This window comes from Schistocerca serialis, chromosome 3 (assembly GCF_023864345.2).
Source record: "Schistocerca serialis cubense isolate TAMUIC-IGC-003099 chromosome 3, iqSchSeri2.2, whole genome shotgun sequence".
NCBI lineage: Eukaryota > Metazoa > Arthropoda > Insecta > Orthoptera > Acrididae > Schistocerca > Schistocerca serialis.
Genome location: NC_064640.1, coordinates 524,466,101 through 524,481,665, shown reverse-complemented (window position 1 = coordinate 524,481,665; position 15,565 = coordinate 524,466,101). Strand labels below are relative to the sequence as shown.

Genomic DNA, 15,565 nt, shown 5'->3' with positions numbered 1-15,565 from the left:
ATTGCCACCAAGAACAACTCCGAAAGTATGATAGGAGCTGAAAAGTTTGTCGGACAAAAGTTGCATGGGACAACGGGGGCCATAATAGGACGTAGGTTTTTTTGTGTTAGGTGGGGTTGCTTCAGAAATATGAAGGTCAACTTCGTTTTTTTGTAAATGGGATGCTGTAGTCTGGTACTCATTTTCTCACAGCGGCTATCGAGACGAATCCAATGATATGTAACGGTAAGGTCTTTGAAGGTCAAGGTCCATTTACAGAAGGTGTTCGAAGTGATGACCATTGGTATCAATGCCGTGCTGCAGTCTTCTCATCATGGATTGAGTAGCATTCCTTATCACATCGGCACTTATCGAAGCATACGCTCTGACAATTCTCTCTTGCATATATTCAGGTGTAGTTGGAATGTCTTTATAAACAATGTCTTTTACAAATCCTCACAAGAAAAAATCCAGAGGCGCCAAGTCTGGCGAACGAGCCGGCCACGCCACATCTCCTCCGCGTCCAATCCAACGATTTGGGAATTGTCTCTGCAACTCATTTCTAGCCATCAGGGAAAAATGTGCCTGACACCCATCATGTTGACAGCACATTCTGTTCCTTAAGGTATTTCTTCCAGTAACAGACCTAATTTTTCCTGTAGGAATGTGATGTAATTCCTACCATTAAGATTTCCCTCGATCAAATAGAGGCCTATAATTCTGTCCTCCAGACTCCCACACCTTATATTCACCGAACACGGTTTTTGGTGTGCAACTTGCCGCAGCCAACATGGATTTTCATTTGCCCAATAATGCATGTTATGCCGATTAACATTTCCATGGTTCGTGAATGTAGCCTCGTCAGTAAATAAAATCAAATTAATAATTGTGTCATCCCTCTGTATCCGAATTGATCGCATCGGCAGAATTCACTGCGACGCATACAATCCGTACCAGTTAATTCTTGGTGGAGACTGATATGGTAAGGATGATATTTATGACGATGCAGAACACGAACAACACTACTCTGGCTCATGCCAAATTCCCTTGCGATTTGGCGCGAACTACCACAAGAATCTCGAGCCACAGCGTACCATTTTCCGTTTCCTCGTTAGTAACTTTCCTTTCCCGGATATGTTTCCGATGCGTTAAAGATCCAGTTGTTCTCAATTTATCACACACATATTTAAATGTACGACGTGTAGGGTGAGTACGTTGAGGATATATTTCAGTGTATAAGTCTCTAGCTCTCACTGAAGTTCGTTGGCATTCTCCGTAAATGAGAAGAATATCGAATTGTTCTTCGAAGGAATACATCATTGCCGGCCGCGGTGGTCTCGCGGTTCTAGGCGCGCAGTCCGGAACCATGCGACTGCTACGGTCGCAGGTTCGAATCCTGCCTCGGGCCTGGGTGTGTGTGATGTCCTTCGGTTAGTTAGGTTTAAGTAGTTCTAAGTTCTAGGGGACTGATGTCCACAGCTGTTAAGTCCCATAGTGCTCAGATCCATTTGAACCATTTTTTTGAATACATCATTCACATTGGTTCGACGATACTAGTCTTACTGTTCCTATTAATGTTGTATTGCAAAACCGTCGGATGGTGCTTACATGTCAATGGCACGTTAGATGGATACTCGGTATTCAGCGAATATTTACTATTTACGATATACGAGAGAGAATTGTCAGAGCATGTGCTTCGATAAGTGCCGAAGTGATAAGGAATACCACTCAATCCATGACAAGAAGAATTCAGCACTGCATTGATACCAATGGTCATCACTTCGAACACCTTCTGTAAATGGACATTCATGCCACTTTTTTGATCTTCGTTGAACTTCGAAGACCTTAATGTTACACATCACTGGATTCGTTTCGATAGCCGCTATCAGAAAATAAGTACCAAACTATAGCACCCCATTTAAAAAGACAAAGTTAACCTTCATATCTCTGACGTGAACCCACTTAGCAATAAAAAACCAACGTCATATTATGGCCCCCGTTGTCCCATACAACATTTGTTCCACAAACTTTTCAGCTACTGTCATATTTTCGGAGTTACTCTAAGCGGCAATAATAGTGACTCACCCTGTATACATATGTTATGAGCAAATTAATGTAAGTATACCTTTGTAGATACTCTATTTAAACAACCATATAACTGACATCTGTACTATGTACAATGATTGCAGCTTGTAGTACAAAATTGCAGTAACACCGAAATAAGCTTATAGTACGAAAGAATAGCAAAGTTTAAGCAACTAAGACGAATTAACAATTCATTAAAAAGCATTTAAGGTGCAATTTATACAGCAGAACAAACCCAAGTATCTTGAAATAAAATTCTGGGAGTTCAGGAACAGAACTGTTACAGAGACATATGCAGATTTATTTTTATGTAGTGTGAACGCTCGTGCAGTAACTAAACCAGTAGACGGGCTGCAATTATTGCAGTCTCGAGAGAGACCCCCACAACTATCTTTCATATCTATTGAATTATGTGTTATATAAATATATACTTGTGTAAGTAAATTCAGCGGCATATGTGTCTACTGTTAGCGAACTATGTTGTGAATAGAGTTAGTAGCAAAGAAGTAATAAATTTAAACGTCATGCATGATGTGGCAGTTCCTCACGCAGCTCAGTGCTTATGACGTCATATCTCCCAATCTATGTGTCATACAGTGATACGATTTTGCAGGTACGTTCAGTGGCATATGTGGATACTGTCTACGAAATGTATTGGGAATACAGTTAGTAGTACAGAAGTAATACATTTAAACTTTATATATGATGCCGCAGTTTTTCACCCATCTCATTCCCTATGACGTTATATCTCCTGAACAACCTCACAGCTCCCGCGCCCGGGTTCCCGGGTTCGATTCCCGGCGGGGTTAGGGATTTTCTCTGCATCGTGATGACTGGGTGTTGTGTGATGTCCTTAGGTTTGTTAGGTTTAAGTAGCTCTAAGTTCTAGGGGACTGATGACCATAGATGTTAAGTCCCATAGTGCTCAGAGCCATTTAAGCCAACCTCACAGCGATTGTTGCCTGACGGGAAGGGATATGTGTACCAAGTTTCGTTGAAATCGGTCCAGTGCTTTTGGAGGAAATGTGGAACAGACACACACACACACACACACATACACACACATCCATTTCTATAATATGTATGAATTTTTAAAGAATGGGTGAAACCTCGTTAGCATATGACAAGAACAGCAAACCCTATAGTTATACCCTTCGTGATCAATCTACCAAATAACTTATTCAAGCAAGATACTGCAAGACCCAATACTGCAGTTCACATCACAAATGCCTCGAGAAATGTACAGATCATTGACTGGCCAACATAGTCCTCTGATTTTTCAGCCACAGAGCATGTCTGAGATGCAATAGGAAGACACATGCTTCCACATTAATCTCCAGCCAGCGACGGTCACGAACTGACATATAATATCTTTCAGATATGGCAATAAATTCCTCAAAACAACATTAGGAGACTGTTTGCTTCCTTACTACAACAATTACAGGAGTGTATTCATGATTGTGGGAGACAAAGTCATATTAATGTTGATAATGGACGTGAATTCCTAAGTAAATGGAAGTTCAATCATTTAATATCTGTTATGTGATGGACGTCTCCAAAGATTTTTGTAAATATTGGACAGATGCTTCATAGCGTAATACACTGAATTTACGTCAGTGTAATTACCTTATTTTTATTCTGAGAGAGTCGTGCGTTTTGTGCACCAGTTCAGTTCCGGAGAATGAGCTGGAGGTTGTGTACGGCTGTCCAGTTGAGAAGGACGGTCACGGGGAGTTCCGGATGACCAGGTGGGCGCATTACCAGCGGTCCGCCGCCGGCCTGCGTAACCAACGGGCCGCGCTGAGGTGCGGCGCGGCGAGGCGCAAAAAGCGAACACATTGCGTGCCGGCCCCAAACCACAGGCGCTCTAATGCATCATTCAATTAGGAGGAGACGGACTCGCTAACTGTTTCGCGGCGCAGTCCAGTATTTAAATTAGGCGACGGAGATTTATTAAGGGCGTCCGCCGAGACTGATGCGGAACTCGGCCCGGCCGGGATGAGATCTAATTGAATTCGGTTAATGCACGGAATTAAGGCGCAATAACGTCCCCGTTGATGTACTCCTCCGCGTAAGAGTGGGATTTATAAATTCGGTGGACGGGGCGGGGGACGTAATAAGCGTAAGACGGCGCTGATGTGAATGTATAGCGGGCCCTGACAGATGAGCTCGTCTCCAGACCAGCTGGCTTCGTCCCGTCCCTTTATTAAACATTCCATTACTGTGACTGCCAAATAATAGCTCCGAGCCCGCACAGACGTCAGCATGTAGTACTGCAAAACAACAAGCAACAACCCATTGTAGAATACGGGACGGGGCGTATTTTCCCCGTCGTACACTCCACTCTAGAATATATCTTTATCATTCAAGGAATATGTTGTATGTTCACTGTCGTGAAAACTATTATTTAATTCAAATAAACAAAACAGATACATTTCTCCACCCCTGTCACAGAAATTGTAAATTCGGGGTTAACTTTTCCCACAAAGGGCACTTTTGGAATGAAAAAAATATCTGTTCTCGAATACTAATCGAAAAAACCGCCACCAGGTCGTAAATGGAGACTACACCCTTCTATTGCCCTCTACACCCTGAAAGCTTTATCTCACCCATCCTCAGCTCCGCCAGCGTAGCTTGAATCTCCGAGCCACCAAAATTTTACCTCTCCTTACACGTCCTAGAACGCTGAGCGTTTCTCCTCTGCTTCCATACCTGCCTTCTCTCTCACACATGGATTCTATACCAGTTTATAAAATACCCCCCTCTCCTCAAATTCATGAAACATCGTCACAAATCCTAAAATCCCTCAAACTCCAAGATAAAAGCACTATTGTCTCTCTCGCCTCTTCCACTCTCAAGCTGTACCGCAGTTCCTGAGATCATCCTTCATATACAGACAGAAAAAAAGCGACGGGAACCTTAAATTTATAATATGTGTAGATATATTACAAAAGAAGGAGCACGGGCAAGAGCAGAATTAATTAGTGCATTTTTTGGTTAGCAAGTATAGATAACATAGTTCTAATTTGTAGCTAAGCTGGATGTATTCTCTATAAGATTTTATGTAAAATATAGCTCATTTTTCGCTCTGAGATGATTGACCATGGAGCCTACAGATTTCACTTTAGACTTTTACAGGCGTCGCCTTTTGCTCTCATAGCGCAGATGTGCAAAATAAAAGACTCAAGATTATTAGAAGATTCTCATTTTTTTAAGCAAAACAATGCGTGCTTTCCACGCGCTAATCGATACCATGTTGTTGTCAGACCTAACCACATTGCGAAGCCATCCGTGAGATCGAACTAAGGAGACGATCGGGTAGAGGCCATTTTCGAAGCAGAGACCATTATAAAGACAATCTCTACGGGTTGTCACTAACATTTAGAGCAAATGTATGCAGGTTTAGAGAATCCTAGTTCATTGATAATGTTAGAAACGGAGCAAAAGCTTAAAATGGGGAAGGATAGGAAATTAAATCGTCCGTGTTCTTTCCCAAGAAGGTTCTCAAGAAGGCCAGGACGGTGGAATCTGAGGACATGATTTTGGGTCGCGTGGTAGAAGATTCATCGATAAGTATACTTCACCACGCCCGTGAAATTCACACTTACAAGAACACAGTGAGTACTCGTGAAGTAGCAACGTGTGCAAGCTATGAGGCCCAATGGGCTTAAACTCAGAGTTAGACGCTGGTAATTGAAGAGTGGAAGTGGAAAACGTTCTAAATCTCACATTTATCAGGGGATAAAAACGATGCGTCTTCTTTGTACATAAGTTATTTGTATCTAAAAAAAAGAGAACGTACCACAAAATTATGCTGTCTACCCCACATGATTGCGAACAATAATGAGGTAAATTAGAAAACAGTTTATTCAGAACGTTCAAAGTGCCATGCCAACAGTTCTAAGTGCCAATAACAAAGCTTTTGTTCAAGGGCCACTAATACAGAGGCACTGCGTTTTGTCTGTAATAATATAAGTACAGAAGTATAGCAGAAATATTTTAACTGGCAGAACTGCAGTCAACAAAAACCATTTTTTATTTCTTTTACAGTTTTATAAGAGAATAACAAAACTAAATTCAGACGTTGCAAAGTTTATTTTAAATCCCACTGTGATATTGAGGAAGAAATGGTGACATTGTCAACAATTCTTTCTGTTTTGCTATTGATAACCATGGCCTGTCTCTCAGACGATGTTCGACATGGCATACATCAGCCATGGTCTTTGCTCTTTTGAATACATTGACATTTTTCCCTTCTTCTGTTAAAGAGTGAGAACTTTTAATCGCTACTTGAGATGGATGAGTATGAGACACTGCATTAGCAAATCTTACCTTCTGTAACGACAACAATGTTTCAGCAGCATCTTTAAAATCAAAGGTGTCAGCTGTATCCATTGGAGTGGCACTTGGAACTCCTGAGCGAAGCACTGTTTGGTACAAAGACTATGCACCTTCTAGTAACGTATGTTTGAAAAATTTTCTCCATGATCTGATACTTGCAACAGAGTACACAAGAACACGACAGCTGTGAAAACGCATTTTTGCAAAAAAGAAAATGTTACTTAGAACGTTTTTTTCCTTTCCACACTTCAGTTTATTATGTTGTAATGCAAGAATTGAGACCTGCGAGAGTCACATTGAACAGCTGTTACGATCTTTAATTCTTGCTGTAAGGTATGAATTGTTTAGGTCGACAAACAACTACACATTGATTTCCCACAGTTAGTTCCTCATCTCTAAGTACACAGTTTGGGATGCTCAACAACCTCGATAATTTTCTCCTAAAAGTTTAAAGACACCCTGTATAGCTCCCTCGGTAAGGTAGTCGCAGAAAGGTGGTATGCTGGCCATAGTTTTGACGTTATCGTAATCCACGTAATGACCGGTAGCGATGCACTCTTTAACTTCAACAGATGGACGTGATTGTTGTAAGCTTACCTTGCTGGAAGTAGTTGGCTTTGCGGACGTAGACGCAGACGAGCGCCATGAGCTGCAGCTGCGAGAGGCGCTGGCGCGTCGACGGGGGCAGCGGCAGCAAGTCGCGCAGGTTGGCGATCTCCGCGTTGATCAGATCACGCCGCAGTTTGGACGCGCCCTTGGTCGATTTGCTCGCGTCGAACCTGCAACACGGTACGCACGCGCGTGTAGGCGGGGCCGCAGTACGCGGACAATAGCAAAATTAGACAAAGCCAGCTTAAGGCGATGCTACACAGAAACCGAGCCAATGAATCCAGTCGTACGTGCGGGAAGCTGCAGCAGCACGCTTTTGGGAAAAGTTATCCATCTCCATGTTGACCCTCCCCTCTAAGATACAAAGAAAGACAGACACACTGGCTCACACACACACACACACACACACACACACACACACACACACACACACACACACATGCAGTACTACACCGAAACATGGAACGAGCTGTATACAAAGGCCGGAGGAAGATCAAGTTATTCGCTGCTCAGTCAGAAGGTAACTGGGCATCGTGATGCTGAAAGGGATGGAGACAAATATATTTATATGGCCCAAACGTAAGAGTTTCTAATTATTCAGATGTGCGATTTTGTTAAGCAAATTACATCTTCATTTATGTATTCAAATTTTTGTATAACTATTTGTTATGTGTTACTGAGACGAAGGTTAGACGAAACTCAGAAAATATTATTTGTCAGCTACGCAAGTATGTTTGTAAATGCCGGCCGCCGTGGCCGTGCGGTTCTAGGCGCTCCAGTCCGGAGCCGCGCTGCTGCTACGGTCGCAGGTTCGAATCCTACCTCGGGCATGGGTGTGTGTGATGTCCTTAGGTTAGTTAGGTTTAAGTAGTTCTAAGTTCTAGGGTACTGATGACCACAGCAGTTAAGTCCCATAGTGCTCAGAGCCATTTGAACCATTTTTTGTTTGTAAATATAGCGATGAGCGTTAGATAGGTATTTGTTTATGAAGGACGACACCGTGACTGCAAGAGTACCTCTGCTGAGAGGTTGGGGCCAGCCAGGTCCTGGCAACCTAACAGGTCTGTAGAGTCCACACAGAACTCGATAATAAAAATACCTAATTTTCTTTCTGGAAGAGTCGTCACGTAAAGTCCGTGTCGTGTCGTCAGTATCCACTACAGTAAACCCCGTATTCGGCGTCATTGTGGTGAAAGCAATGTACTGAGATCTCACGCACTCAGCGGAATGGTGAGAGATTCTAACGTAGTTGGTGACGTTTACTGTTAGCGAGGCGTGAATTACTGTCCTGATTTACGCTATGGAAGATTAGTCGCTGGCCTGCAGTCTGCAGCTGCACGTCTATAAGCTAGCTAACACGCCGTCATGCTCCGCTGTTGTCACCGCTTGTATTTCTCTCTCTCTCTCTTTCTCTCTATCTATCTATCTATGTCTCGCTCTCTCTCCGTCTCTTTCTCTCTTTCCATCTCTCTCTGCCGGCCGGCGTGGCCGTGCGGTTCTAGGCGCTTCAGTCTGGAACCGCGTGACTGCTACGGTCGCAGGTTCGAATCCTACCTCAGGCATGGATGTGTGTGATGTCCTTAGGTTAGTTAGGTTTAAGTAGTTTTAAGTTCTAGGGGACTGATGACCTCAGATGTTAAGTCCCATAGTGCTCAGAGCCATTTGAACAATTTTTGAACCATCTCTCTCTGTCTCCAGCCTTAAACCTCTAGTGCGTTATTCAGTTATAGCTTTGTAGCCTTTTTTAGTAGATGTTCTTCTTAATCAAATGACCGATACTTGTGCACTCTTTCCTTAGGATTTCTGTGCATAATATCCGAAGTAAATGTGAATCTTTGGTGCACAATATAATTCAGTTATCGAGTCAAATTTGGGCTATCCCCGGTCTTATGATTGTTGTACTGCCGTATGTGTTCACCTACGTCCTCAAGACTATCCTTGATTAATCATTGTGCACATCGTATGTTTGATTCATGCCTCTAAATAAAGTCCAGTACGATATTCCAGAGACTACACAGAAGGGAATCTCGTTGTTTGGTTCCCTCTTGTTAGAAAGATTGGTGGGTACGTTACGTGTACCGCTACAATCACTGTCTCAATGGCAGATTAGAGACAAGCAGCGAATGATGCAAACTACACTGGTATGCAAAACTTAAGGACTAAAGTAAATTTCGCTTGACGTGTCGGTGCCATGTAGCAAAGCTCGATGAAACTTGTATCATACGTAAGAAGAACTACTAAAGTATAGTGCATAAGTAAATGAAAGAAATACGAAATTAGGCGAAAAGAGATGACAACTTTTTTCAAAGAAAATGATTATACTGAAGTCGCCGCGATTAATTACGGTCCTTTAAGCATTACAAAAGACGGGACGAGGTTGTTAATAGGATGTATGATCATGATCGACTGTGTTGCTGGGCGCATTACGTGTTATCACCTCCCACTATATGACGGTACATTCAGCATTTTCGAACTTGATCGTTTTCTTGATGCAAGTGGGGAGGCATAATGTTGCACGGGCATACTGACCTGCAGATCTTTGAGTACGGTACACTCACAGGTCAGTATTATTGTGACACTGCACTCTTTCACCAAGTGTGTGTTTTCAGGGACGCATTCGGCATTGACTTCATTTTTATGGACGGCAGTGCTCGACCACATAGAACGGCGCAGGTGGTGGATCTCTCAGAAGGAGGGTATATACGGCGAATGTACTGGCCCACCAATTCCCCCGCCTTAAAACTTTTCGAGCACGGATAGGATGCGTTGTGGAGACGCAGCTCAGCACGTTCACATGCTCCGAAGACCACCCAGTAGTTGTCAGCTGCGCTGATGGAGCAATGGAACGCCATAAAACGAAAACTTTTACCAACCTTGTGGCCAGCATATGAGCACGTCGCAGAGCACGCGCTGCCTCTGTGATGATGACATGTGCCATAAAAAACCATGTCCCACCTTTTTTTTTTAATATTCAAGGGAGCATCACGAATCGCTGTGACTTCAGTGTAATTACTGTTTTTGAATAAAAGTGTCATTTCTGTTACCTTCTGTACTATACTGTTGCAGTTCTTTCTATGTATGGTCCAAGTTTCATCTAGCTATGTCACTTAGCAGTGACACATTATGTGAAAGTTACTTTCGTCCTTAAGTATTGCACACCAATGTATTTTGACACTGAAATTTTTCAAGAACACGTTATTCATTCTTATAGCGTACACCAGCTGAACAATTATTCTCACAGATTCCGCTACGACGTACACCGAGGCTGGATCTAACCTGCGAGCTATATGTAGGATCAGTCACCTTCATACAATGACCACTATCATTGTGGCTTTCGGGTGGTTTCCTTGACTTATATAGTCAAACGCTTGTCTGCACATCAGAAGTATACAGTATAAACATTTAAAATACGAATACAAGCAGAAAAAGTTTATTCAGTTCACATGATGTGGCCCACACGACTTTTCTCCCGTAGGGTAACTGAAGATTGTGTCGATATGAAGGGGATCCGGCTACGGGACAAAAGTAATTGCAAACTGCAGACGGAAGAAGCCCATAATTAGTAGTCACTCCCAGAAACTGGACCAATGCTGAAGAAAAATAAGGACATAGAATAACGGGCACTGGATGCTATAGCGCATATTCCACCAGCATATCCCTCTTTCTGGCAAGTTTCTGTAGGCATCTCAGTATTCGTTTCCGACCATAAGCTCCTTATCTTAAGTCACTGAGTTCACGAACCTCTACAAACTGTATCACTTTGAGACTAGAGGTTTGGCACCCCCAGTATGTGTGCTGACGTAATTCACTGTCTAAAACAGTGCTCATTGGCTATGTTACGTCGTTCAATGAAAGTAGAAATTAACTACGGTATACGAAAGAGATTCACCTGGTTTCACAGAAAGACAAATTATTATTTATATGTTTTCCCCCAAACACATCGTATGTATTGTACATGTGCCCGCATCTCGTGGTCGTGCGGTAGCGTTCTCGCTTCCCACGCCCGGGTTCCCGGGTTCGATTCCCGGCGGGGTCAGGGATTTTCTCTGCCTCGTGATGGCTGGGTGTTGTGTGCTGTCCTTAGGTTAGTTAGGTTTAAGTAGTTCTAAGTTCTAGGGGACTTATGACCACAGCAGTTGAGTCCCATTGTGCTCAGAGCCATTGTACATGTGACACTGCATCACTTCATACATCACAATTTAAAAATATATCTAACTTTGTTCGTACTGCTAAGAATAGAATAATCATTTTGTTTTATTTCTGATGTAATCAAGCGTGATACACATTCTGAAATCTTCGACACCAATAGGTATCGGTAATTTCAGTAATATGTGGAAAAGTACAAACGTATATTTACTAAACTTCATTATTACATGGATAACGATTTATATTTTACATAACTACGATAATTTTAAAACTTTATCACGAAGACCCATAAATTTAACTTTTACAAAGTTTAACTTAGTTATATATCAGTTTATCGAAACATTGCCCTTGGAACGATGCAGGTCTTTTAAACCTCTTTGCCTCAAATTAAGCTTTGTCCTTCTTCATGTAAGCACTTGACGAAAGTCGTGTAATGGAGTCGAGTCATGTTTTGTGATTCTGTAGAAAGAGCACATGTTAGCTGGAATTAGTGGTACAAGGGAGCGAGCTGATGTTAAATATTGTCGCTCTGATATCTGAAGAACTGAAAAAACAAAAGTTAAAAGTACTGACATTTTTTTTTCATTTCGTAGTTAGCGATTCATTTCAACATTCACATCTTCGAAATCAGTATATTCTTCGCACAATGAAGACCTGTGGACATAGTCATACTCCTGATAAGAAGACGACGATGTCAGCTTCAAGACAATCACCTAAGTAAAAACGTCATATTTTAGTAAAGCCAATACGCCCTTCAGTGGCATTTTCTTCGGAACAGTGACAAAAGTCCGTTCAGTGGACAAGTCATTGCATAGTCGTTATTGAAGTGGCGTGTTACAGGTTGTAGTCCATTTATTCGTAATTTCTGAGAAGTCTGTCGTCTGTGACAACATGATAGTTTATGAATCAATGAAAATCGACTTGCAACTTTTTTTTTTTTTTCGTGTGTAGTCACCGTTTTTGATGAAGTTATCACATTGTGCGCGTAGACCCCCGTGGAACTGGAGTGACAAAAACGCTGCACGTGAACTCGCATTATTTAAACTCTCCATCGTAATAATTTGGTAAAAAAAATACGTTCGCAAAGCAGTATGGCTGCCGCCGATGTTCATCCGCTATTCTCTGTCTTGCGTTTCTTACAAGCCATAGAGACACGATAAAGTACAAACAGTCTCAATAATGACACCACTATTAACAACGACTTTTAAATACACAAAACAGCACATGGCTATAATGACAAAAGCAGACTATTGTTTGAGTGTATTTCGCGAGACCGAATTAGGTGAAAGAACTGAGCAGCGTCATAATTTGCAGCGATGCGAGCGGCGCAGCTGTGACTGACAGCATGCTGGCGCAGTATTTGGACTGCAGAAAGAGTATAGGCCTGACAACGGGAGTCCGGCACGTCTTGTAATAGTGGTGATCGGGAGACTGATAGAGGCTGACACAAGCGCATTACCATACCGGTCCCAGGCTGACGCCGCTCCGGGCAGCTCGCGACTGCTTTAACTGTACCACCGCAGAGCTACACTCAGTAAAATCGTCACCAAACTGGCGTGCAGCTATACAGTCTATGTTACTCTGCTGACCTCAGTCTTTTTTTTTTCCTGGACGAACGTATGAAATGATCTATGCAGAGCAGTAATGCGTGCTCAGTTGTACAGAGTGCAACGCTATAAAACCGAGTGGGAAAGTACATACATCACAAGATGGAATAAGCTTTGTGGGTCATGAGGGGACCGTTTTACAATGTAGCTTTCCCAATACAAAGCGGCTGATACTGTAACGTGACTCCCACGTAAATGATTTACAAATAAGCAGCACGATTACGAGACACCACCTAAACAAGCAGACTATTGGCTGACGCCTCTCCAGGTCAATCCACTGACCATGCTGTTGTTTACACTCGTCGGTGAACGATAGTTTGGAAATGCAGAAAGCTTTGGACTAATTTTGCACTTGACATAATGAATGTCTGCTGTCTTTATATGTGAATAAATGCAATATAATGCCTGTAACAATGAGAAAGAGCCCGACAGTATCCGACAAGCGACGTAGCGCAGTGGCTAGCACACCGGACTAGTTTTCGAGAGAAGGATGGTTCTAATCCGCGTCCGGCTATCTAGATTCAGGGTATCTGCGATTTCCCTAAACCGCCTCAGGCTAATGCCGGGATGGTTCCTTTCAAAGGGCACGGCCGAGTTCCTTCCCCGTCCCAGAAACAATCAGAACTTGTACTCCGTCTCTAAGGACCTTGGTGTGGAAAGGGACATTAAACCATAATCTTCTTCCTTCTATAACATGCGATTACAAGATTAGTGGTGAATTCCTGGAGCACTTTACATCGTATAAGAATTTAGAAGTAATACTAAGAGGCGACATTAATTTAGTAGTACGTAAAACGAAAGGAAGACTTTGGTTTGTTGGAAAATTCGGGGGAAAATGGAATGCATTCGTAAGAAAATGGAGTACAAGACGCTAGTGTGACTTATTCTAGAGAACTGATTCAGCGTTTGTGGTCTTTATCAGTTAGGCATGATAGCATCCACCGTACGAACTAAGAGACGTGTTGCTACTATCGTAATAGATCGATATAGCCCGTGTGACATTGTAACAGAGAGTTTGGGAAACTTAAACAGAAATCTCTTAGAGAGAGGCGATGTTGTTCTCATGTAATCCTGTTGGATAAACTGAGAGAACCTGTATTCGTAGAAGTCTGGAGGACAACTCTGCTGCCATCATAATTACTATACTTCGCGTAGACACCATCAGAACAAAACGAGAGAGATTAGGGCGTTTACGGAGGAATACAGTCATTCTTCCCTGACCCAACACTTGAATGACATAGAATAGATGTTCGCCGATATTGGTGCACAGCATCTTCCACCACGCGATTTTCAATGACAAGCAGATTGTATACCATGATGCAGTTGCAGATTACGGCAAACCATTCAAAGACGTACCATGGTAGTCAGATTAAGCTACAAGGTCTCTAGCCACCTGGCTGTTGCGAAAGGGATTTTTATGTTTCATTAAAGCAATATTTGGCATTGATACTATTGTTTATAATACAAAAAAAATGACTCTGAGCACTATGGGACTTAACATCTATGGTCATCAGTCCCCTAGAACTTAGAACTAATTAAACCTAACTAACCTAAGGACAGCACACAACACCCAACCATCACGAGGCAGAGAAAATCCCCGACCCCGCCGGGAATCGAACCCGGGAATCCGGGCGTGGGAAGCGAGAACGCTACCGCATATAATACAAAAAAGCTACAGGTATTACTCACGACAATGATGGGAAATAAAATATTCATCTACCCAAAACAGTATCCTCCCCTTCATTTATGACGAATTGTAACTGTGCTTTTTCTTGCTATATAGAGGTAATCTAGAAATGTACTTTGAAACAATGTCATCCGTAGAGGAATTCTAAAGTGGGCAGTCTCCATGCCTTCCGTATGACTGACTATATCACCTCTGTGACGTCCTGTCCCTGCACTTATACACGTTTCACCCTGCATCTGAACACACCAGCTGTTTTGCAAGTAAATAGAAACAGCGTAATCAATCATTAAACTACACTCCTGGAAATTGAAATAAGAACACCGTGAATTCATTGTCCCAGGAAGGGGAAACTTTATTGACACATTCCTGGGGTCAGATACATCACATGATCACACTGACAGAACCACAGGCACATAGACACAGGCAACAGAGCATGCACAATGTCGGCATTAGTACAGTGTATATCCACCTTTCGCAGCAATGCAGGCTGCTATTCTCCCATGGAGACGATCGTAGAGATGCTGGATGTAGTGCTGTGGAACGGCTTGCCATGCCATTTCCACCTGGCGCCTCAGTTGGACCAGCATTCGTGCTGGACGTGCAGACCGCGTGAGACGACGCTTCATCCAGTCCCAAACATGCTCAATGGGGGACAGATCCGGAGATTTTGCTGGCCAGGGTAGTTGACTTACACCTTCTAGAGCACGTTGGGTGGCACGGGATACATGCGGACGTGCATTGTCCTGTTGGAACAGCAAGTTCCCTTGCCGGTCTAGGAATGGTAGAACGATGGGTTCGATGACGGTTTGGATGTACCGTGCACTATTCAGTGTCCCCTCGACGATCACCAGTGGTGTACGGCCAGTGTAGGAGATCGCTCCCCACACCATGATGCCGGGTGTTGGCCCTGTGTGCCTCGGTCGTATGCAGTCCTGATTGTGGCGCTCACCTGCACGGCGCCAAACACGCATACGACCATCATTGGCACCAAGGCAGAAGCGACTTTCATCGCTGAAGACGACACGTCTCCATTCGTCCCTCCATTCACGCCTGTCGCGACACCACTGGAGGCGGGCTGCACGATGTTGGGGCGTGAGCGGAAGACGGCCTA

General features: G+C 43.1%; 1 protein-coding gene across 1 annotated transcript in view; it reads right to left on the bottom strand.

Annotated features, from left to right (window-relative positions):
• LOC126470977 (neuronal PAS domain-containing protein 4) overlaps window positions 1-15,565 on the bottom strand; it is a 1,201,991-nt gene that overhangs the window by 935,997 nt on the left and 250,429 nt on the right. Inside the window, exon 2 of the mRNA XM_050099023.1 lies at window positions 7,003-7,184. Coding sequence (XP_049954980.1) covers window positions 7,003-7,184 — 182 coding nt within the window. The remainder of the gene's footprint in view (window positions 1-7,002; window positions 7,185-15,565) is intronic.